Raw genomic sequence first — 25,438 nt, 5'->3', positions numbered from 1 at the left:
CTGATTTATACCAAATGGGCATAAAATCTGCCCAGTTTAGTTGCAGTTAAAGAAAGACTGAAGAGCAGCTCTTCACCTCAGCCATATGTTTGAAGTGGATATTTCCACCGTATATAATTCTGTTTCAAGGAAGATGAAATAGATGCAACATTGTTGTGCCTTCTCCATGTAAAAGCAGAGGAAAAGAGAGTCTTAAATTTCACCAGATAATGTCATGAAAAGTTTGGTAGAAGCTCCCTCACCTTCTTGCTTTTGTGGAGGTTCCCCTGTCCCAGGGAAGCTCACATTACTGATTGCATCACCAGAACAGGCTTCTGGCCCTTCTCAGTAGGCAAAGGTCAGGGAAAATTGAACCATTTGCAATGCCCATTGTGAATGCCTGCCTAGAAATCAGCAAGCTCCTGAAAACTTTAAAATATGCTGTTACCTGGACTGGCTTCAAAATCGAGCACTGCACCATGAGAAAGCTTGCCAGCTCTAGCCCAGTCTTTAACCTTCCCTTTCTGCAGAAGGTTGTTTGGAAGGAGGCTGCTGGCCAAAACCAACACCTGTCATCCTCTAATTTTTGGATCACCATCATTCAGTTTTCAGGATGGCTTTTGGAAGGAAAACAGAATATTGTTTACTGTGGTCAGTGATCTCCTTGGGGCAGTGGAAGGAAGCCAGTTGTCAGTCCTGATGTCACTGGTCAGCCAGTAGCTGCCAGCCCCTTAAGAAGTGTTCAGTGAGTGAAGTTGGGTTTGTTTGCCCTGAAGGCCTGATAGATATCACAGAATAGGTGTTGTATCACTTGAGTCAAATATTTCCCAAAAAATGGTGTTTTATAAGTTGTATAACACAGCTATTATGGTTTTCTGCTTGTGCAGGAGTTCTGTTTTCTCTGCACCAATTTCATTACAGTGGCCTTGGGTTAAATTGTCTATTGGAGATCTGTGTCCTCATTTTCTGATTATGCTGGTATTTTTAATAACCAATTAGTATACTAGCACTTTAAATATTGCAGAACAGATTTTGACCTATGCCATGCTAAGTTGAATTCTGGAATAACTCCATGAAAGCTAATAGTGATGCTCCGGATCCACACTAGGATGCTGAATGATAGGGTCTTGCTGTAATATTCATGTTTTATATCCACTGTCAGAGTTTCAAATGAAATATCTTAAACTGATATTATTCTCAGAAAATTAAGAGAGGAATGTTATTTTCCAGTTCAGTCAAATTTGAGAGCTGTGCTTTTCCTCCATAGAATTATATCTGTGGCTTGATAGGATAAAACACAGAGAATGTATTTAGGTGATCAGATTCACTGTGGGTAAAACAAAAATGTGTCATTTCCTTGTTGGTAGAATTGAGCCCGTGGCCTATGATATACATAAGTCTTCCAGGCTGTAGAATGTTGTAAGAGATTAAAAGAATTGAATTAATTTGTACAAATCTATGTACAGTATTACTGGGTGGAAATATAGCTGTTAGGGCATGTTTCCCAGGGATACTGTAGGCACCTTTGTCCTGGGGGATTTTTGAGAGTGAATTAGACAGATTTTTGTCATGGCTTGTTGAGATAAACATCAATCTTATTTCAGTGCAAGGGAGGGATTAGACAATTTCTTTGGGCTTCTAGATCTAAAGTTTTATGATTATATATACAGTTTTGATGGCTTTTTCTGATATCTTTGCAGTTAGACATCTTGGCTCTGATATTACAAAGTCATTGTAAGAGCTCTTGGAATATCCCTTCAGAATTTACAGAATACCTGTTTTTATATATAACAGGGTGAATACACATAAACTGCTTGGACAAGATGGGTGTAGGGAATGGAGCTCTCTATTATGATACATTTATATGTGCCTCATTATTCCCCTGAGGAAAACTGCTCATTTTCTTTTTCTGGGAGTGTCCAAGTACTTTTACTTGAAAAACATGTTTTAAAGAAAACAAGCAAGCTTCATGTTTTTAAAGTGCTGCAATCAAGAAGTGATTAAAAGGACAGAAAGAAACAATGAAATTGAAAGATAGCCATAGAAATTTTATGTTAGTGCATAATCCCATCAATTTGACCTAAAAAGTAATTTTCTGTAGTTTTTTTCCTCGATGCGCTGTTCTTCCTTGGTACAGCCTTGCTTATGGAAATTCAGGGGCCAGTGGAAAAGCTACAGGCTGTTTAAATAGCTATCCTCTTTGTCTCACTGCTTCCTGGCCTGAATAAAGAGTATCTGCCTTAAGAAATAAAAAAAAAAAAAAAGAAAAAAATGAATGTACTCTGTCCAAATTAGAATGAGTGAAAGTTACATGAAAGGGATGAAAATTCTGCTGAGATATGTGAGTCTCACAGTTGGCCTGTCCATTGTTGTATAATAGCAGGGAAATCAAAAGAATATCCAAAATGATGACACAAGTCAGCTTATGATTTGTGTACTTCAGCTCCTGTAATTAAAAAATTAATAAAATAAAATAGAAAAACAACAAACAAACAAACAAAAAACTCAAACAACAAAAACCAAGGAACCAAGTTGAAAAAACAAAGAACCAAGTTGAAGTGCAGTTAAAAAACTACAACTTAAAATCCTCATGCCAGCTGTAGGGAGTCAGAGGTCAAAGTGGGCTTGTGATTAGGAGGACAGAGGAGTTATGACATGGGAAATACAAAGGGTGAATCACTGCCAAGGGCTGACTGAGCACCAGGGATGCCCCCACAGAGCTCAAGTTCACTGTTTCAACACAACAGGCAAGGGGTTAAAACCTTGTATGTGAAAAAAGACCTTCAACATTCCTATCTGTGCTGCATGTGCTTGGCCTTGCATGAGGCATAGTAACCATCATGCTCAGATCCTGGTACTGGGAATACAAGACTTGTTTTTCCGCCAGTGTTTTGAGCTACCAGCTCTCCACTGGACCTCAGATCTTTGGAACATGAGGGATCTGGGTGTTGCAGCACATGGTATTTTTCAAACTGGGGCAAAGTCCAGTGGTGACTGCAGTGTTGATAGCAACCAGTACAGGGAGGTGATTCTACCTGGATTTTGCTCTGGATCGGGAAAGCTGGAGAACTAGAGCAGATCATTAAAGTGATCAGGTTGATATACCAGCATTTTCTAGAATATGAAGCATCCAGGGACTATATCACCCTCAACACTCAATTAGTTGTTGCTATAAGTAACTACCATATGGTGTAGCTCCTGCGCCAGCTGCTTTCCAGTCTTCAGTGGGTACAGGTCTAAGGGGAAACTATGCCACGGAGTTAATGGTAATTAGAAAACTGGGGGGAAATAGTGTATTTTAAAGATGATATTTAAGCTTTTGGATGGTTAAGTAGTAAAATATAGGTGGCCGGGGATGTGCTGGCTGCTGTGTGCCGGGCTGGGGATGCCAGGTGCCTGCAAACCCCACACACATGTGCACAGCAGCCAGCGTGACACAGCAGGGAGTGAATCCAGGAGGATGGCAGAAACCTTCAGTCCGCCCCAGGATGAGGACTGCAGCGACCAAGCAACACTGTAATGTGAAAGAGATGTTTTCCTTCAAATCCCTGGCAAATAACAGCAGGTGTTGCTCTGACTTTCACCCTGCTCTGCCTCCCTGCAGCCTTTTCCCACATCCAATGGGATTTCTGAGAGGCTGCAGAGGAGGTGATAGATATTGAGCCAGGTTTCATTGCCTACCAGAGCAGGGCCAGATACTGCACCAGAGATAAGAGTGAGGAATAAACCTGTGTTGCGATATCTGCTCAGGTCTGCAGCCTCCAGCAAAAGCAGCACCAACCACTTATGTGTTGCCCAGCTTCTTTGCCTGCTTTCTACTCTTTCCATTGCAAACCGAGTCTTCTACTTTGAGAATTGTTTCCACAGCACAGCCAAGCCATGCAGAGCTGGATTTACTACCATTCTTCCCATTTCTTTTCTTCTAAAAGGATCACAGTCATTTCTGTGTTCACCTGTGTCAGCCTTTCATCCCGGTGCTGAATGATCACACTTGCAGCCAGCTTGTGCTCCCAGCTTGACAAGCTGCTGTTTGCATACAAGAAAATTATGATTAGAATATCTTTCTTCTTTCCTTTTTTCCTGTTCTTGTTTGTTTGTTTGTTTTGTGAAGGTTTTTGTTTGTTTGTATTGTATTGTATTTTTAATGACTAAAAGTTTGTTGTGCCCTATTTGCCAAGTTTTCGTGTGTCACTCTGCACTGAAAAAAAATATTCTGTTGTTTTGAGTCACATCAAACAGCACAGGAACACAAAATGCTGCTAAGAGCTAAATATTGTAATTTATTTATAGTAATTTTAAATACTTCTTATTAGTTAATTCCTTAGTTATGGATTTTGAAGGGATGTCTTTTCACTTTTAAATGGTTTTTTTCAGATTTTATTGAGAATGGAAGCATCATATAGTACTAAAGCAAATTATCAAGTGCTCTGTGTTTTCATCCATAAAATTTTCTGGGATGTAGCTAAGTCCCCTAGATGGCCTTGCAGCTGTATTGGGTATATGGATGTAAGCTACACCAAGAAAAAATTTATTCTTCATCTCATCTGATACTGATTATACAGGGAAGGGTGACCACTGTGGTCTGTTGGGCAGAGTTCTTCAATTCCAAACTATTAGCTGAAAAATATTTCCCATAATTCACACAGAGATGTACCAGAAAAGTAGGTGTAAAATTCACAATTACAATCTCATTTAGCATGTACAATACCCTGATTTATATGTTAGATTCAGATCAAAGTTATAGAGTTAAGCAGAAGTTGATACCCCTAACAAATGTACATGTTCTTAAACTTTTTTGAGTTTTACTTCAAGACTTTTTTCCCTTTGAGTGTTTTCTTTAACTTACATAGTGCTGTATTCTTGCCTATAACCAATTAAGGTTTAAATCTGTGGTGCCTGGGCTGGGTAACAGAGAAAAATACCTTCTACTGAGACCTGGTATAGTTATATTCCAGCCTGAGAAATATCAACACTTTCTGAAAAATGCAGGAAAAAAGGTTTACATCATACTTTAGATCCAGACTATCTCTACATACTGATTGCAAATTGAAGTAGTAACAAATAGATTCTATTCTTTTTTAGTTTTCTCTGTAGCACAATAATTTAAAATGTAGACTACAATTTTATTCCTTACTGTGGTTTACAACAGCCTGATCTCTCATGGATCACCTTTTCTTCTGCATCTGTATTTCTTTTACAGGCGGAATCTTTTACTGTTTTCTGTTGTTGTTGTTAGATATATATTCCTAATTTTTCTTTTTTGTGTTTCATGCATTCTTTTTAAGCTGGTTTTAAATAAATTCAGACTTTTCTCTTTTTTTTCCCAATTCCAGTGAGGCAAGAAAAGCAACATAGACTAAAGAGGAGAGGTACTATTTAGGAAAGAAAGAGTTAAAACAGAAGGTCATGCAAATGCTTGTTGGCAAAAGGGAATAATTCCAGAGTGGTCCTCAAAACTTCATTAGAGATCAGAGAAACATGCAATATTGCATTAACTGAAAGAAAAACTCTTATATTACAGGGTTTAATGTCCTTAGAAATGTTGCAGAGTTTATTTGAAAAATAAACCCAACAAGCCTCTATTAAATTTATAGAGGAAATGGAAAGCAGAAACTTAGAAGTCTGTAATTGCCACCTACAAATATGATAATTAGAGTGAATAAGAAGTAATGAAGGAGGAAATCAGAGACAACTCACCTCCTTAGTAGGATGGTGGAGGTTACATTGCCACCATGTGGTAAGACTATGTAGAGCTGGAGCAGCTACTTTCTCCATCAGGATTCGAGAGGAGAGCTGCAAACAGCCAGAAATCTGCATGATTTGCTGGGAAAAAATACAGTATGCAAATAGCATCCTGATTAGAAAGAAGCAATGTGAGATGAAATCCTATTTTACTTTTGATTAGCGTGTGCGGTCGGTTCTTTGATGGTGTGTTTGTGCTGGTTTTGACTTGAATTTTAATTCAAAATGCTGTTACATAAAATATTCAGTGAAAAAGTGAGCAGACTGCAGAAAACAATAAGAAAAAAGGTTCTCTTTTGGAAATTATGTCATTTAAAAGATTTTATGAGTACAAAAATTCATCATTCTGTTGCATGTCTTCTTGAAATTGTCTCCAAAGTTTCTGCATTAATTTTGATTTTTATCAAAATCTTTTCATAATTCTGGGATACTTCCTGGGATAATCCCCATTTCTATCACGTTTAGAAACACAAGCCTTACTTTTTCACAAAGTACTTTTTAGAACACGCTCTATGGAAATATAACTGTTTTTTGAAAAGGAAAGTCTTAAAGTTCTGCCTACGGCAGGATTTGGGATTCACAAAAGTGTGTCAACTTGTTCTTTCCCCCCCAACTTTAGCTCGTAATTCCTCATGACGTGACAACTGGTTGCTGTAGAAATTATTAGGATTCAAGAGCATGATTTTACAGTCTGAGTCGGATAAGCTTTCACAATCCCCCTTTTTGATCAGATTAGTGCTGGCCTCTGAGATGACCCTCAGCCAAGGAGAGCCTCTCCTCCCAGGGCAGGGATTGCTGATGGCCTCGCTGGCTTTCCCTTCAGACAGCTCTGTCCTGCTCCACTGCAAGGTCTGTTTCTTGTCTTCACTGCAGCATGAACTGTTCTCTGGTCTCCACAGTGTTTAACATCCCTTGCAGGGGCTGTTTGGGTGTCAGTGTAACAAAGTGCTTGAACGTCCTGCTAAATACTAAATACAGTGGTTGCCTTTGCAAGAACAGCTCCCTTCTTTGTAAGAACAGCTCCCTTCCTTAGCACCCACACACTGGTAGCTAAAATGCGAGAATAAGATTAAATGAGCTTCACAGATGACGCTCAGATGTATCTCTTGGTACAAGTCTAATTATGACCTACACTGAAGCAATTATTCTGTCTTGATCTTAATGCCTTTTGCAGGCACCAATTAATAAAATTTCCCATAATGTCCTGGTAGAACAGGAGTTATTGCCATCTTTTTAGAAACAGGCAAACTGAGGCACAATTATTGACCTGGTTTTAGATGAGATGGGAGAAACTAGGACACAAAACTGAGGTGAGAGTCTCACCTTAGACCCCAGAAACCAAATAAAATGCAGAACATTGTGCGAACCCCCAGATCTGGCTGTTTTCATCACATCCCTGGGATCACCTCCAGCACAGGCCCCTGGTGAGTCCCCTTCAGTTTTGGTCACATATGAGGGATGCACAACTGGAGAGATGTGTCTGTGCAAGTCACTGTACAGGAAGGCTGGACTGGTCCCGAGTGATTTTGGCAGGAGCAGGAGCCCCTCCAACCCATGGGGCACCCTATGAGCAGGAGGCAAACATCTGCTGTTAAAGCTGCCCCAGCTCTGTCAGACTGGTACTTCTGTTCTGGATTGTGAAGGGGCTGATGGACTCTTACCTGCCTTGCAAATCCCAGAAAACAGCAGCAAATCACTTCAGCCCTTTCCTTTTTGCACTTATGACTCACAAGCATTTGCCTCCTACATCAGTTTTGCTTTTGCTCAAAGTTGAATAATTGCCTTGTATTTGATTTAACAACAATAGCAGGGGAAAAAAATAACCACCAGTAGCTACTGCATAAGACTACATCAAAGGCAATTTTTTAAAGGAGGCTTTCATGATAGCTAGATTAAAGATTCGAGAAACTGGTAAGAAACAGAACTGAAGAAAAACAACTCCTAAAAGCAAAACATTATGTTTTCATGCTATTGTATTTTTAAAATTGAAGGCAACAGTCTGAAAACAGACATAGAAATAAATCTTACTTGGTGGGAATTATCTGGAGATCATTGTATTTATTGCATTTATTTTGATTTTCTAGTCTCTACCTCAGACTGTAGGCATAGAGATGACTTAAAAGATTCAGTATCTCATTTTAAAAATTAAACTTTACTTGATTATTGAACTGACCCAACCTAACCCTTAGACTGTTGTGTATTATTCTGGATATCACCAGCAGGTTAGAAATGGTGAGAATAGGACAGGAGGTAAGAGCTGTATCCCCAGCAGCTGAAGGATTTCAGATGTGATAGCTGAGGCTGTGCTGCCCCTTGGAGGCACAGCACAAAGTTGCATAAATACACAAGGAGGGAAAGGATTAATTATGGTGCTTTAAAATTATCTTGTTTTTTTCCTCTCCCTCCTCTCCACCCTTCTCTCCCCAACACCCTGTGAATTGCCTTGAGGCCTGTATGTGTGGGGGCTCTTGATAAGGGTCTAAAAGCCTATAAGATGTAGCACATCTTGCCCAGATTATGTCATGTGTGACGACGCCCTGGATAAATAATTTTCCAGCTAAATGTAGGTATTTTAGAATCCTTTCGTGCTTCTCAACTCTTTTCTCTAATATTTGACATCTGATACAACTGTGGATCTCTCAGCAACTACTGAGGCTATTTAATAGTGGTGGGATGGAAGGGTCAGGAGAAGGTTCAGGAAACTGATGTGATTGTTGTCCAGCACTATGGAGCAGGGAGTAGATTCGGGAATTTCCCTGTAAATTTCCTCATCTCAGCAGGTCTGTCAGTGGAGCTGTGGATCTGGCTCATGGGCATTGCTGATAAACACTAGACCTGGAGCCACGGTGGGAGAAGTTGTCATCCTGCTTGTATGGCTCCAGTGAGCACACTGAGATGAACAAAACACTCACTTCTGCCACTCAGGAACTCGGGATCCTTTTAAAACTCTCTCTGGGGAGTGACCCAGTTAAAATGTTATGTTGTTGGAGTAAGAACAACACAAGGCCGCTTATGGGACACCTTTTGTTTAAGAGCTGGCCTATGAATTTTGGGCATCTGATTTTGACCTTGTGAGTGAGAATAATTTGAACTGGATGCTGACCTGGCAAACAGTGAACCAGGAAAGCTTGGCACACATCAGGAATGTTTCAGCGCTTTTGCGGGATTTAAAATCATGCAAGACAGAATAATAAACCCTAAAAGGAGAAATGGTAACGTCAGTGGTGTTGTTCTGGCTCTGTTAGCAGAGAGCATGTGGCGCCAGGTGAGAGGTGGGAGTAGCAAGACAGAAATGCAGATGTAACAACAATTTTCTCCTGGTGTGAGCTGCCATTCGGAAGTGTTGTAGTACGTGATCTCCTAATTACCAAGGCCCAAGATTATCTTTAATGAGCAGATCTCTCAGCACAGCACAGCAGAATGGCACCTCAGCTGAAGGGCAGTTGCAGGAAGAGTGGAGAAGCCGAGAGGTCTGTTTTCCTCTGTCCCACTGAGTCTGCGAAAGGGCCACTGCAGAATCCAGTCGTGGCACAGCTTCTTTCCCTGGGAGAGGAGGAAGGCAGCAACATGATAGATCTAGTCATGTTGCACAAAGCCCAGGCCTGTCCCTGACTGGTATTAGGATTAAAACTATCTGTTCCCCTCACAGAACTGATGCTCACTGCATGAATTATTTGCTTGGACTGTAGAAATTACAAATGCAAGTCCACCAAGTGCTTGATAAACACTAGATCACAAAACATTGGTTTTGGTTCCAGCAAAATAACTTTCCTGGGACATCCAGAGATGGTCCCTGACCTGCACTGTCCCATGATTGACCTGTTCTTCTCCTCTAGAAGAAAATACACATTTAAAAGCACAGATGAAATCTGTTTAGAGGAAAAACCAGCTGTTTGCCTTCAACACAGCAGCTAAATTGGGTCTAAAGATGGAGAGTCACTTCTGCAGTCTGACTTTACTTCATTTTAAGCTTTTAGTTTAGCTTGGTGGAAAGAGTGCATATTTTGCTGACCACTTGAAAAAGGGAAGAAAGCATGAAATAGTTGCTTGACTGCACAGGAGTGGATTTGGCTCCTTTGAACACATCAGTCCTTATTGGGCAAGCATGACACTGTTACATTTCTTTATATCACACTGAGAAACAAGAACTGGATCCTTAGTAAGTATGTATCACTAGATGCAGTATTAATTCCAGTTATGAATTTGGCCTTAAAACTACATTAAACCATCTCTCTGAGTATATAGGACACAGAAAGATAATTTACAGTCAATTACCCAGCCAGGTAGTTGTGTTTTTAGCAGTATATCATGGTCCGTTTTTCAGTTTGGGAATGTAGATCAGGAAAACATAAACCAGACATCCAGTTAGCCCCCCTTAAAGAAATGCCCTTCATACTAAGAAAAAATAATAAAAATATGTGTAATCATGATGTAACCATGCTTTGAGTATTTTCACATCCTGGTGGAATCCTGCTAAGCTTGATGAAGATGAAACCTCCCACCCAACGTGCCAACAACATAATTGGGATTTATAGCTGCAGGCTGGAGCACACGATCTTCAGGGGTTGGATGGAATGACAGAGAAATATCACTTGGAAGAAGACAGAAGAGTAATTTGCAGCCTCCCTCCCTGATGAAGCTTCCCACACACAAGTCTCTGTGCCCACAGGAGCAGGGCAGAACACTCACCTCAGGCACTGCCACAGCTCTGCGTCATCTGGTTCAGCCAGCCCAGAGCTGCTGGGTTTTCCAGGAGGAAAGTTACCAAGAAAAGATGAAAGTCATCCAAGGAAGTCATAGAAAGAAAGGACAATATGTATATTAAAATTGGCATCTCTGAGTGCAACCCACATCCAAGTACTCTGGGAATAACATGACTTGAAAAATTACTTTTCTTAGTGATAAACAGTAAATGGCAAAGAGTACAATTCACCATTTCTGGTCCTACCATTTCTGGTCCTACTCAGCAAGGGCAATGGTATTTTCTTTGCAATTTGATAATGTTTGCCATCTGAACATTTTGAGGTATTTCAAAACACGCATTTCATAGTCTGGTGGTGGGAAAGTACTCGACAGCTTGGTATGTCCTGTGCCCTGACTGTACCTAGTGCTCAACAAACACCCCACACAACCAGAGCCAGTTCCCAGAGAACTACAGGAAATAATGAAATATTGGTGAGCCATGACCTCGACACAGCAGCACTGCTAATGTCATGGATGTCGTGGTAAAAATATACTGGCAGAACAGGAGCTGCTATAATGAGTCAGGGTTTTTTGGGTTTTGGGGTTTTGTTTTTATGTAGGAATTGTCCTCAATACTAAATAGAAAGTTTTTAAGGGTAGGGCAGGCTATGATGACCTTGGAAATAAAGATTAATCTACATTAGATATTGTAAGCTGTTAGGTAGATAAAAATGGAGCCATCTCCATCCTACCAATAAATGCAACAGATAAAGAAGGCAAAGGAGGTGGGTGTTTTTTTCCAAAGCCACCCTTAATCAGCAGAAAACAGCAGACAAAATTATCTTTGGTAGATGGGGATTTGTGGGGTATGGGTTACATTTATTATCTGGTAGGTTATAAGCTTTATTTTAATTTCCAGTATTTGCCTGCTACATCCTAAGGAACAATACGAGCTGGATCTACTGCATGTCATTTATAAGTCTGTGCATGTCATTTATATGGTAATGGGGGAGTTCCCCCTCATCCCCAGTGATTTCTGCAAAATTCTACATGCTGGTTCTCAGTATATTTAGCTTTCTCCAGTGCAAATTAAAATGCACATTCATGATCTTTGAACAAAGCAGGCAAGTATAATTGGTAATTTGATCCTGTTCTGTACAACCCAATTCAAAGTAATACTTATAATTTGCAGTTAATTAATCAGGGCTTTTTTTCCTTAAAATTCTTAATTGCCTTTCTATGATATTCATTTTTAATAATTTTTTTCCTACCACTTTTAGATCCAATTATACAGGCAATTTCAATTCACTGCTACTGCATGGCTCTGTGTGTTTGTTTATATGTACATTTCCATACATTTTGGTATATTTTTTTCAGAAATTTTTATATGCTGGTTTATAGAAGGGGGTTTTGTCATCTGAAAACAAGAAGTAGAAAATAATGGAATCAATGTACAACTGTGAGAAACAAGGTACAACAGGGAATATAAAACTCACATCAACACAACAAAATTTTTAAAGAATTGTGAATCTCTGGAATTCCATTACCACTATGAATAGTCAACATCATCTGATATTTAATTCACTACCCAATTAAAGCTCTCATTAGAAGACTAGTTGTGGCCTTAAAGTAAAACCAGTAATCACTAGAGACACAAACTTTGGACTCTCCAAGGAATTTAAAAGGGCCATAAATTCAAAAATAAAAATGTTAGTGAGTACAGACATATGTGGGGGTAGTACCTGTGATGAGAAACATGCCATGGACCAGATCTTCACTGGGCAGGGCACTGAGCACCCCATGCCTGACCAAGCTCTCGTGAGCTTGAGCTGGGTGACACCACCTTGCTCATCCCCCAGAGCCACTTCAGCATCCTTGAAGGCCTTCAAACCCTTTGTGCCCTGCAAATGTGAATGGAAACACTCACAGTAGTTTTCTTTCTGCTTCCTTCCACCTCAATAGAAGGGAAGGTGTTTCTCTAGTTTGCCTGTCCTTGTTTGGCTGTGTGCTTATTGAGTTAAAATAAGGGGCCTTTAAATTGTAGCAGCAGAAATGTTGTTCACTACAAATTGATTTGTGCTCTGCCAGCATTTCACAGAATCATAGAATGGCTGGGGTTGGAAGGGATGTTTAAAGCTCATCTGGTCCAACCCCCATGCAATGAACAGGGATATCTTTAACCAGGTTAAGTTTCTCAGAGACCCATTCAAACTGACCGTGAATGTTCCCAGGGATGGGGCATCCACCACCTCTCTGGGCAACCTGTGCCAGTGTTTCACCACTCTCATTGTAAAAAACTTCTTTTGTATATCTGATCTAAACCAGTCCTCCTTCAGTTTAAAACCATTACCCCTTGTCCTTTCACAACAGGCCCTGCTAAAATGTTTGCCCCCATCTTCCCTATAGACCCCCTTCAAGTATTGGAACGCTGCAATAAAGGTCTGCCCAGAATCTTAAGCTTACTACAGAGGAGTCTACAACTCAAAAATATTGATAAAAAAAGTTATTTCCTGGTAGTGGGGATAAGAGAGATTTTGTTGGGTGAACATTATCCTGCAGAAATGCTTGTCTTTATGCTTTCCTGAGTCCATAGTGGAGGACCTTCAAGACACATACCTAGGAAGAACAGAATTCTGTTCAACATGCAAGTGCCACCACTCTGATAAATGCAGTCAAACCCCACTGATTCATCAGTGGCATAACCTGATTACATACCATTACCTTCATTAATAATAAATGTTCCTGTTATTTGATAAGAGCATTTTTTCTGAAATATTGCTGTAAGCTAATTTGAATTCTGGTTTTATCCTACTCTCTTTTTTTATTATTCCTGGGTGACTCTATTGATCTCAGTAATTCCTCTGATTATTCAGTGCTGTAAAATCAGATTCATCCTCTGAGTCATTATTGAGCTAAATCTCTCTGTTAGCCAGATCCTGAATCACTGTTCAGGTTGAAACCTCTGGGAATATTGCCATAGCAGGGCAATATATACTCAAAGTGGTTTTTTAATGGCTGTTCAATGACTGTAGCAGTTTAAACCAGGTAAGGAATTTGGAGCTAAACTAAATTCAGTTAGCGTGCTCCAGTTCCCATTTCATAAAGCAGGGCTGTGTTTTGCAATATTAACTGACGCTTATTAGCACACAGGCTGGATGACTATCAGGTGCTGCTCAGGGTGAATAAATCATGCAAGCAATTCACATGAAAGACAGCTTGTGCAAGTGCTGATAAAAGTCCATGGGGTTGAAGAATCAAGTTCTTTAATAGCAATGTCAAGCTGTTCATCTCTTCTTATCTCTCATATTTCTTTATGAAACATTAAAAGAGATTGCTTTTGGGCACTTGTGTTCTTGAACTATTGCAATCGTCTAATGAATTTTTGATAGTCAAATTCAGAGGGTTTTGTGATCACTAACTTTCTTGATATGTCTGTAGCTGTTGAAATGGATCCCATGTGCCAAAGTTGGCTGTCCATCTTCCTTTTATCATAAACCCCATAGATTAGTTAGGAAGAACCTGTAACTTCTAATTTAAAGGAAAGGTGAAGTGGAAGCTACTTGAGCAGGTTTGAATAGAGTAATATTCAGCATATAATGAAAGCCTTGATTTGTCTCACTGCATTGCACAGATAAGCAAATTGCATTTCCAGCCGTAGCAACCTGTTTAGTGGCAGTGGGGAATAAAGAAAGAAGAAAAGATTTGACTATAAGGACCCCTACTGCATTTTGGCGATGTGAATTCTGTCTCATGGAGGTCCTTAGCAATTGAGAAGGCACAATACAACTTTGCAAATGAGCAGTTACCCACATCAGTGAGCTACAGTGCAAATCACCCAGAAGACTTTTACCAGGAAAGGTTTCTACAGATTTAGTGCCTCTAGTTAGTGCCTCTAGTTAGCAGGCTTTCAATGGAGAGCTGACAACATGCTGTGGCTTGGTGTTTATGCCAGGTGATGGAAAAAGACATTCTTATTATTCATTAGAGGCATGCATCAGTCTGCCACTGCGGATGGGTTTCCTAGGTGCATTTGCTCTTTGGAGAAGAAACAGGATGACATGATCTCTAATATTTCTACTTTCATAATTCAGTCCCCATTTTCATTATTACATCTGGACATCCTGACAGATCACAGCCTTGGCGCCGTTGATGAAATATCTGCGTGTCAGTCTAGCCAGCATGGTCCAAGATGTTGTTACTGAGACTGACTGACTCACACCACCAAAGCAGGACACCTGCTGATTGTTAAGAGCTGTTGTGAGTGTTAATCATTAATGCTTTTGAAAGCAAACAGCTAAGGATTCTTAAGGATGCTGCACAGGGAAAAAAAAGTGAGAAGCACTGAGAAAGTAACTTCTGAAAAGAGCAGAGGGAGGATGTGGAGGCAGCTCGATGTTTTTCTGGTGTGTTTGTCCAAAGAGGACAGCTTTTACTGCAAAGCAGGCCCCAAAATACTGATGTGCCAATAGGATAGTATGGCTTTGTGTGTGACATATGGTAATCCCACCTGCCTGCTGTGATTGCTCTGGAGGGTTTGTTAAACCTCCTGGGGAGTTGCTCATGGCTCCTGATGGAGACCCAGGGTCCGTGTGAGACCTGAGGGACAGTTCCTCTACATGGTTTTTCCAGTGAGATTTGCAGAGTTGAGTGTGCTCATTGTGTCATGATGTAAAGATGGCCAGGAGGAGCCTCTCTGGCCATTTCCAGATAGCTAAATTCTTCTCTTATTTTGTGAGAATCCACGTGCACTTCTCAGATGACATCTCATGCTTGTGTGTATCTTGTGTTAGGTGAGGGGTTTTGTTCCAACAAATCCATTTGTATGAATAAAGGGAGATTTTAAACATTCATTATTCTTTAGTTATTACAGTCAGAGCCTGGTCTCCTGCATGCATTCTGTAGGAGCTGTAGAGATGTACCTGAGGATCAGGCTGGTGTTCAGTAACACCAGCTTTTGAAGCCCCCAAGCACTCAGATAGCAAAGAAAGTCTGGCAGCTACTTGCCAATAATCTTGTAAACAACACTCCAATGCCCTGACTCATATAACAACTACAGGATCCTTTAGTGTTGTAAACACAACAAATTAGAAGAATCAATGGATCTGAGGGGAAAAAAAATTAAAAACAAAACCAAACCACAATCATTAAACTAGTAGTTTCGTAGGGGGACAAAATTAGTATTCTCGGAAAGTCTCTTCTGTCAGGAGTTGCCTTCCTAACATGATCTCATCCTGCTTCTTGGGGATAGATGTCCTAACTATTGTCCTAGAGAAACATTGGTGGTTATTGCTGGTGGTTGGGACTACAGATGAGGAGCCCAGGTTGGAGTGGTCAGGATTCAGCCAGGCTGAACATCAGTTGTCTCTGATGTGCACACTCTGGCTTTGCTGGACATTTTCTCTTCATCCCCCTGTTCCCTCAGGGGTCCTTGCCAGGTATCAGTGAGCAACAGTGGCGTGTCTTTTGCCAGAGCACAGCTGCTTGTGGTGTTTTCACACAGAGCCACCTTCAACAAAGGTGAACTATGACCCATTAGTGTTCAAGCTGAGCTTGGCCTTGGCTCAAGCCACCCAGCAGCTCTGGGGCCCACATAGGGGATGTGGAGGTAAGATGTGACCTTGTTGACCATGCAGAACACATGAAGAGTCCCATGAGGTTGTCCTCAGTGCCCAGCATCAACCACCTGGCTAAAATGAGCTTCTCTCCAGGCCCTCAGCATCAGGCCACAGGGAGGCAAAAGTGCTGACCAAACCCTCTCCTGCTGTCTCAAAATGATGTTCTGCAGGAGCAAGGGGCTACAAGACTGCATGAGCAGAAAACAATGTGTTCAAGCAATTAAACCACATGACTAAGGGGAAATAATGACACTTGGAGCCCACACCTTTCCCGTTCTTAAGGAGATGCAGAACTCCTGGCTGGGCTCCTTTCCCTGAGTTGAGGGGCTGCCACCTTCTGGCGGCTGCCAAACCTGTGGGAGCTCCTCGCCTGCATCTGTTTGGCTCCGTGGCTGCACAATGCTGCTGCTGTCTGGTGGTGAGATTTTGGATCAAGGATTCGGTGTTTATAAAGTGCTCTCTGAAGCATGTCCTCAAAAACACCACGAAAGCGAGTAATAGTTTGCTCTTCATAAGCTGTCAGTGGCAGAGGAGACTGTGTGTTCCAAGCAGAAATAAAGGAAGAGGAGGTCAGTGTTGCAACTTGTTTTTCTTAAGGATCTCTTGGACAATGACATAAGCACCTTGAGAATGGTTGTTTTTTGTATACAGGAACTGTGGGACTGGGTTAAACCTGGAGTTTGTGCTCAGCCAAAAAATTAATTTTTTCTTTTTCTTCAAAAGGTTGTTGAATTGTTCAACGGCCCTGCAAAATTATGGTTTTTTCCACCTGGCTCAATTAGACAACTGTGAAAGAGGATTAATTGCTCTGAAATCAATAGCGCTGCAGGGCTGTTGCTGACATCAGCACAAAATAATGTCAACACAGGAAAATGTAAATTGGATATAGTAATATAAAAGAGTTTTATACTATTTGCATACACATAGCTGCTTTAACACTCATTTTATACCTATTACAATGATTTAATGGAAGTCAGTGTAGACTTATACAGAGCGAAAAAATGTATTGTATGTGAATGAAAGATGGCATGGTGGTCTTCTGCAGCCATCCCTGAAACACGGGTCAGTGAAGGCAAATATGAACAATAAGTTTTCCCTAACTGGCTAAAAATACTTGCTTTCAAACTGTACAATAGCAATTGATTCGGACATGTGGTTGGTGCTTTGAGGTGATCTAGTAATTGATTTTAAAACAGATGGCACCTGTCAAATAAGCATTTGTATTTATTTGATGTTTCTATGACAATCCTTGGGGTTTTGCTATCTCAGAAGTCTTTGTTTTCTTTTTTCCTAGACCGCCTTTCTGTTCTCTGATCTCTCTTCCTCTCATGTTCTTTTGATGCGTCCTACTGACAGCTTCTTTTGAGCTTTTTTTCCTAATGTAAGCCATGGCCTTTATGTTAGGCTTTAATTTTGCTTTGCTCGAAACTCCTTTTTATTAGTAGTTTTAATAAAACAGCAAAATATCCTCAACACACCAAATACTTCGTGATCTGAGCATCAGCTACAATGCATCACACAAACAAAACCATTGATTACGCTCCCCAGAATTGCCATACTTTACCACATCAGCAATTAATAATATCGAAGGGGAAGTTCCCTCTGTCAGGCAAAATACTTACATAATACTAGGTGTAAAAATTAAAATATTCTGAATTAATCAGACTATTGAGAGAAAATTAGATATGTTTGTGTTCGTGTGTGTGCACATATCTATATCTACTCGGAGGAGAATCAAACTATTTATTATCTGTCTTTGTATTCTGGGGGTGCAACATTCGTAATATTGATTTGATTTTCTACTGAAGAAGAAAATGCAACACTCAGAACAAGAAGAGGATTTTGATTGTATGAACTAAATTGGTTTAAGTGTTCAAAAGGCATGTGGATGTGGTATTTGGGAATATGGTTTAGTGGTGAACACAGTGGTTAATGGTTGAACCTGATGGTCTTATAGGCCTTTTCCAACACAAACAATTCTATGATTTAATGGTTGAAATTTCCTAAGTGCTTCTGTCCATTGCACCCTTATTTTGGACTCCTGAGGTGCAGGAAGCCTCAACTTTTCTAGCTACAGATAAATAAACCTTTCTGCTCAGTCTGTAAGGATGCCTCCTCAGCTGTTAGAAATGGAAGTTACCTTTCTGAAGTCAGTGACATGCAGTTGTTAACTGCAGCCCATCTGTGTAAACACAAGGTGTTTCACCAGAAGTGGGCACGACATTCAGATCTCTAGAAGATGATAGAAAAGCAAACATAATTTTTTCACTTGAAAATTATTTCTTTTTCTCAATCTTTCCTCCTGATATCATCTTTACTCTTTTTTTTTTTTTTTCTGAAGGTGGTAGAAAAGGGTTGCAATGGTACCTGTCATAGGACTGGTCTGTCCAAGTATTATTGTCTTCTTGTGCATGTCTGGTTTTTTTAACTCACACTTGGAAATTACAAGTTATTTGTGTCAACTTGAAAAATTAGAAGAAACCTCTAAGCTACCAATGGATTTCTCAGTCAGTCATTGGTGAAGGCTGTATCTTTTCTCAAACAGCAAGCCAGAACTTTGCCACCTTCATCAGAAAGGCAAAATTCACCAATATGACTCAGGATGTGGACAAAGGCTGCAGAACCAGTTGGGTTTTTAGAAATGCATGAAGAAATCCCCTTGGTCATGGCATTTACATGTGCTTATTAATAAAGAGGAGCTCTGTCAGTCTGGAACTCTGTGCAAGCCTGGGAAGTGGATTTGTCATGGAAATGCCTGTGGAAATACTGCAATGGCAGGTTTAATGTTCAGAACATTAAAACCACCTGTGTGGATTTCCAAATGTGGCGAATACAATGGTTTTTTGCAGAACCTGCTGGTTGCCACTGAGGTTGCAGAAGATGAAGCCCTTGTGGTTTTCCCTATGTTGAGTCTATAAGAGAATTCAGAGGTCTGGATGCAGGTCAGTGGGACAGTTCAGTTTTTAGACAGAGATGGGCATGATAACAAAAAGTATCTGAGCTCTATGGCTAAACCTCTGCTAAAAGTGCTACACAAGTATCAAAAGAAATAGCAAAATCCACTTGTGAAGATTCTCGCAGGATGGATATTGTTGATGGAGGAATGAACAGTATGATTTTTTGAAGTGTCTTCCAGATCCATTTCATATGATTCCTTGAGAAGTTTGCTACCTAAAGTAAGATACAAGTCTCCCATTTCATTGATCTTGCAGGTGCGGCTGGAATTAACTTGCATCTTGAAACAAGCAGATGGCTCCTTACATTTTATACACATGCTGGGCTAGTTTTTGATGACACACCTGGTAGAAACGTCCATGCAATTTCTGATCCACTGTACAGTCCTTCCAGGGATTGACCATATGGTATCACAGTCAAATGTTACCTCCAGTCCCAGATTCACCACATCTTGTTACTTGGCAGCTGAGAACCACAGCAAGGGACTTCTTGTTCTGCTTCCTGATGGTGAGCAAGACAGTATCTATCAGGAAACACATTCTTCAGAAGAGATGGCATTCCCACTTCAGGCAGCCTGGTTCACTCTGGATGCCGCTCAGGTCTTGATTCCAAAGGCCACCACCCACGTGATGTACTAACCTTTAAAAAAAGTTAAAAAAAAAAAGGCAGCAACCTTTAAATCTGCTCGGGAAAAATTCCTCTCATCACACCTCAGTTGTTCCTTCCAGTTTCTTTTCTCATCCAGTGATACTGTAGTCTCTAAGATGGATATGTACCAAACTGTCACTGAAGATACTCCAACCTAGGACGTCAAATGCTCTTCCTGAGGGTCTATTAACTTAGAAGATTCTTTGTTTCACACAACTTTGAAATGATTGTTCAGTCGAATCTTATTCAGCTTAAAAAAGGTTTAAATACACAAACATTTCAGTCCCCACCAAAGAGTCATTACTTATAAGCAAGGTCATCCAGCTGTTTCAGAGTGATTCAATACTGAATATACTAACATGGAATAAGCATTGACTTGCCTCAGCCCCTGTGTTTGAACCCAGCCAGCATGTCTGAACAGCCCCTGTTCAGTTAGGGCAACCACACACTTTATTCTCACTATTTTTGGGTTTGCATGCCCTGGTGTGGCTGGCAAGCAAAGCACAGAGCCACCAGCATCTGACTGTGAGGGATCTCAGCAGCTTGCTCACAACATCCCGACATCATGTAGCACTCAGTGACTGCAAGGACTGGGTAAGAGAGCAGAGGTTTTGATCAATTATCACTTTATACTCTTAGTCAGGAGGTCATGGGCTGTATGTATAGGTGGGCTTTGGTGTTTAAAGAAAACGTGTTTTTTCATAAATATGAGACAGGTTCTGAACTAACTTTAGAAAGACCCAGGAGTGTTGATTGCAAGTGATTTTCTGAGCACGTGTGTCATGGCTTAAGAAAATGCAAGGAATACAGTGTCCCCAAGAACAAATGGGCTGCAAATTATGCTTTACTTTTAGATGTAACTTTCTGGTACTAATCCATTTTATATTTCATGAGAATGTTCCCTGGTTTGCTAAAACTAACTGATCTCTCTAATAACGGCAAGGTCCTGGCTTTGTTTCAAGGCAAAGGTTCACTCAATTAAATCTCATTAACAGACGACCACAAAACCTGCACTAAAACCTTTCTGGGTGTGTGACCTTCAGCAAAACTGCTTCATTAAGTCTGAGATCCTGCAGAAAATGTTTGCTGAATAAAGTCATTCCTAATTAATGTTAAAATGTCAAGGATTCATGTGCCATTCATCTTTACTCCTTTTCCTTTACTCTCTTAATTATCTCCTTATGGGCAACCAATATAAAAGTCAAAAGCAGCATCTTTTAAATGTACATAGAACAGGTGGGACAATGCAGTAAAGCAAATTTGCCAGATGTGCTTTCCCATGCAACATTTGTGACTTCCTAAATATGCTTCCAAAACCCCACTTACATGTTGCCATTAAGCACTGATTAATTAATTAGTTATTTGTAAAATGCAGAAGTGTCAAGGATGATTTTCCGTTGTACTCTGTTTGATGTTACCTTGAGTTTTATCTCAAGCCATATGCAAGTCTGGATTAACAAAGTGTTTATTTGCTCTGTGATGAATGTAATTGTCTATTCTCCAAGGATTGCTCACGCAATTTTTTTTAAAAAATAAAAGACTCATTAGTGAGTTTCTGGTCTTCAGACTAGAGGGGTGTCCTGGTTAGACTGGGGGTTCTTCATAGAGTGGTGTACAAACCTGGTGGGTCTAAATTTGGAAAATCCTCAGTCATTTTTCCAATGGCCAGTGATGACAGCAGACATTGGAGCTGCTTGGACCTGTGTAGCAGGACTTCATGGTGAAGGCTTAGAAACACTCTGCAGCCTCTTTAATTTTTATTCTCACATTAAAGTAATGGGACCCATCTTCCTGCCCATCAATCTGTACAGCATATGCAAGCCCTTCTGGTGGTTTAAATAGGAATGACTCACATGATATTAAGCCTCTTAATGAAAATGGATTACATTATTGCCTTTCACAAAATGAGAGGTTTAAAAAGCCAAGTTAGTGTCTTCCAAATGTCAGTAACTGGAGACACTTTGGACAAAGAGTGAATTTTTATAGCTTTTCTGGAGATCTGTAAGATGAACTCATCTTTACAATGAAGAATATTAAATAATAAGAAAAGTATTAGAAATTAGAAATTCTTTGAGTTTAATGAGAACTAGGTTCTGACAGTATTCAGAATAATTTCTTATGATGGCAATATTGTTTCCTCCTTAAATACTTGAACTCTGACACATTTTATGGGCATCTTTCTGAGTACCTTTTCAATAGTAACATCATTACTGAAATCTCGAAAAAAAACTATAATCCCAAAATTAAGTGGTAAAAAGGATCAGGATCTGACTTTGGCTACTTATGGAAAATTGCTTTGCAAAAGTATTTCAAAAAGTGAAATAGGGATAAAAGCCAAGACAGTACTCAAGCCACAGACTCTAAAGCTTGATATCCTGTAAAGAAGCCTTTCTTGAGTATTAAAAAATTGCTATATTTGTTTATTCCCAGCTGGGAACAGAACTTTGGAATATTTAAATTTTTGCTGAAGTACTTGTATCTAAGCATAAACTCTGTTTGAATTGATTGATAGGTGTCTAGTATGACACTGTGAACACATATGTCCATGTGCAGGACACATTGCAGGAGTAGCAGGGCCTTTTATGCTGTCATGATGAATACTTGCACTAATACAAATAATTTGATGTTTCTTCAGCAAGGTAATTATGTTTAATAGCCTATAAATACAGAGTAATTGTTATCAATTGTGTTCATTTGTGTATATTTGATGAGTATTTTTAATTGATATTCCTATGGCATCCTCCCTGTGCTGTGATTAGACTGGGATTTTCCTATCTACGCTGTTTCATTTATTGCTAACTAGTAATTTACCTCTAATAGCCTTTTTTTCTGTTCTCTCTTTTTTTTTTTTTTTTTAATTAGAGGAAATCTTGAAGACTCACATTGCTCATTGGTGGTCTCCTGATGGCACCAGGTTAGCATATGCAACAATTAATGCCTCCAGAGTCCCCACCATGGAGATCCCGATATACACCGGCAACCCTTACCCTTCTGTAAAAACGTATCATTATCCAAAGGTAAGGGAAAATAAAATAATCAGTCCTATTGCTCTATCAGAAATAAATTATTTTTTCTTTCCAGTAGGCTCAGGCAGGGGACTGCATAATAGTGCACACTGATAAGCAATGAAATTAAACAGATCTAAGGGAATATCAGCTGCTCCCTGGTGAATGTGGTCTCCATTACTCTTTAGCTACACTTGTAAAATTGCAGTTTTCTGATTCAAGGAGTAATTCTAAATATAATGAAAATAAAATTTAAAAATCCTTTCTTTTTACACCTAAAAAAAAGCAACTGTGTTTCCATGATAGGATAGGGTTGCTGATGTCTGAGACTTTGGAATTTCTATATTTATATATATTTCTATATTTAGATAAATTGCTTTATTTAGAGACAGATAGATGGATAGATACATACATATATTCTATACTATGATACCAAAAAAAATAAAATAAAGAAGGAAAATGTAGTGTTTGGGCTTCCTTAGAATATCCAGGATGGCCTAATATGAGAGGACACATAGTCTGGTTTAAGAGCCTTATGGTGCCTGAGCATTACACAGGACACAGTGAAAGACAGAGAAGACTTAAGAGCCATTCTGTCCATAATTGTGGAGACCTGCAGTGGGTGCACAGCACCAGCACAGCTCTCTACCAGTACAGACACACTGCTGCTCTTATGGCTGTAATTTTCTGTTCTAAAGCAGTACAGGGGTGTCTGCTGCAGTCATTTCTTCTGGGTGTCTTGCTTTAAGCACTGATTACCCAAGACCTCACATATTGGTCCAAGTGAACCATAATTTAGCAGGAGAGATATCCACATGTATGCAGGTCTTGTGGAAATCACAGTGGTTCAGCAGGGGATGCCCTTTCCTACAGTACAAAATGAATTACTATTTTACTATATTGATCATTATCCTGTTAGACAATCTTTTATCAAAAGGTGCATGAAATAGCAATATTTCCAGTTGCTATGAAAAGCAGATTTTTATTACCAAGTGTCCTAAGTAAAATTACCCTTTATTTGTGCCTACTGACCTCTCCACACTGTGCCACATCACTACAGTTGCAGTTTCCCTGTGAACGACCACGGAAGTCTAGTCCATATCCCCATACAATTAAAATCCATGGGGATGTAATAAATCAAAACCATTCTGTGTTGTATATGATATGTTAATTTATTCTTATTTTAAAATCCAGGCTGGAATGGAAAATCCAACTATTTCTTTGCATGTGATTGGTCTAAATGGACCCACTCATGACCTGGAAATGACTCCACCAGATGATCAGAGGATGAGGTAGGTGCTTTCTTGCCCTGGAATGCTGGACCTCAGTTGTCTTGGGGTTTTAGATCAGAGCCTGACTTTTTTTTAGGTCATTTTTCTTTCTCTGCTGCTATGAAGAAGTTTCACTTTGTGTAAATCTGCTTAATTTTTTTTTTTCAAATTATTTGTCTTTTTACTTCTATTTTGTATAACATTATCAGTTTTTCATTTGAAATTGCTGTGACACAAACTGACTTTAGAGTGGGGTTATTTTTTGGCAACTTGACAGAATGTCCCCAAATCTATAAGAACACCTTCATTCCACTTGGAATCACAGGCATTATAGGAGGGATATTGTCTGCAGCCTGTATGAGAGACTACGAAGCAGAAACAGGGCACCCTATAGCACAGCAAACACGAGCTCACTGCTTCATGACATGAATATAGGAATGAAACCAGGTGGACATCCTGCACATACATTGCCTGATCTTCATTCAAAATAAGAAAGAAAGCTCTTTGCTGTTTTTAAGGCACAGTTTATTAGTTTATTTTAGAAGCTGTCCTGCAATTCAGCCAACTACTTAGAAATCCATTTCTAATTACATGCTTAAGTCTTCATTCAACAGGAGTTTAAAAGTTTGGCTTGGACTTCGATGTGTGGCCAAAGCTTGTATTTAGCATTTGTGTTTCTGTTTACATTGTACATCTACATTGTTCAGGAGAGAAGGTAGTGCATGGTGCTCCTCCATGCAAAGATTGGAGATTATAACCCAAATCCAGATTTTCAATAACTTTGATTTAAACTTGAAATAGCTCTGTAGAAGGGCAAGCAAAATCAAACCCTGTTTCTACATCTCAAGTATCCACAGTGACCCTTCTATATGTAATGCTGCAGGATTGTCATTGACAGGCACATCACTTGTTCTTGTAGGAGCATCCAGCCAATGCACACTCATGTTTTTCAGGTGGTAGCTAAATTAGTGTAATTCCAGTCCAATAAAGACAGAGTTACAGCACAGGGCTAACAAATCAGGGAAGTGTGGGGGGCAGGGGAGGGTGCAGGTGTGACTTTCATTATGCATGTTAAGGATATAAGGACTGTAGATAAGGCTGCATAGTCATCTGACAAGAGGACACTTAACCAGTGGGATTATTTACGGTGACAATTCCTTTCTTTAATAGGTAAGCTACTGTCAGCCTTAGAACATGTTTACACAGAATAACTCTAAAATACTCCAAGTCCATTTATGCAACAAAAGATGTATGACCTGTGACTGAACCAAATGGGCATAAATGCAATTTCCTTTCAAAAATACAACTTTAGATCTGCATACAGCAGGAAGGAATTCAGGATCGTGGTGTTCCCATCACAGTATCCCCATGGCGGTATCAAAATGGCAGCTCCCGGACAACATAATTTCTCTGTGGGTAACATTCTCTGTAAACAGAGAGGCTCAGAAACATTTTAATTACAGCAATAACTTCAGACTGCAGGATCCAAGTGTTGTTAATAAATTTGTTCTATATGGTTATGGGTGGCCATAATTTATTT

General features: G+C 39.8%; 1 protein-coding gene across 5 annotated transcripts in view; it reads left to right on the top strand.

Annotated features, from left to right (window-relative positions):
- DPP6 (dipeptidyl peptidase like 6) overlaps positions 1 to 25,438 on the top strand; it is a 542,987-nt gene that overhangs the window by 466,684 nt on the left and 50,865 nt on the right. For all 5 annotated transcript variants that reach the window (XM_027648436.1, XM_027648437.1, XM_027648434.1 and 2 more), the window contains exons 9-10: positions 22,485 to 22,639; positions 23,822 to 23,919. In XM_027648436.1, the coding sequence (XP_027504237.1) occupies positions 22,485 to 22,639; positions 23,822 to 23,919 (253 nt within the window). The remainder of the gene's footprint in view (positions 1 to 22,484; positions 22,640 to 23,821; positions 23,920 to 25,438) is intronic.

Source organism: Corapipo altera, unplaced genomic scaffold (assembly GCF_003945725.1).
Source record: "Corapipo altera isolate COAL_440 unplaced genomic scaffold, ASM394572v1 47, whole genome shotgun sequence".
In the NCBI taxonomy this organism is placed as follows: Eukaryota; Metazoa; Chordata; class Aves; order Passeriformes; family Pipridae; genus Corapipo; species Corapipo altera.
Note: the sequence above shows the minus strand (reverse complement) of the source record. Positions and strands in the feature narration are given on the sequence as shown.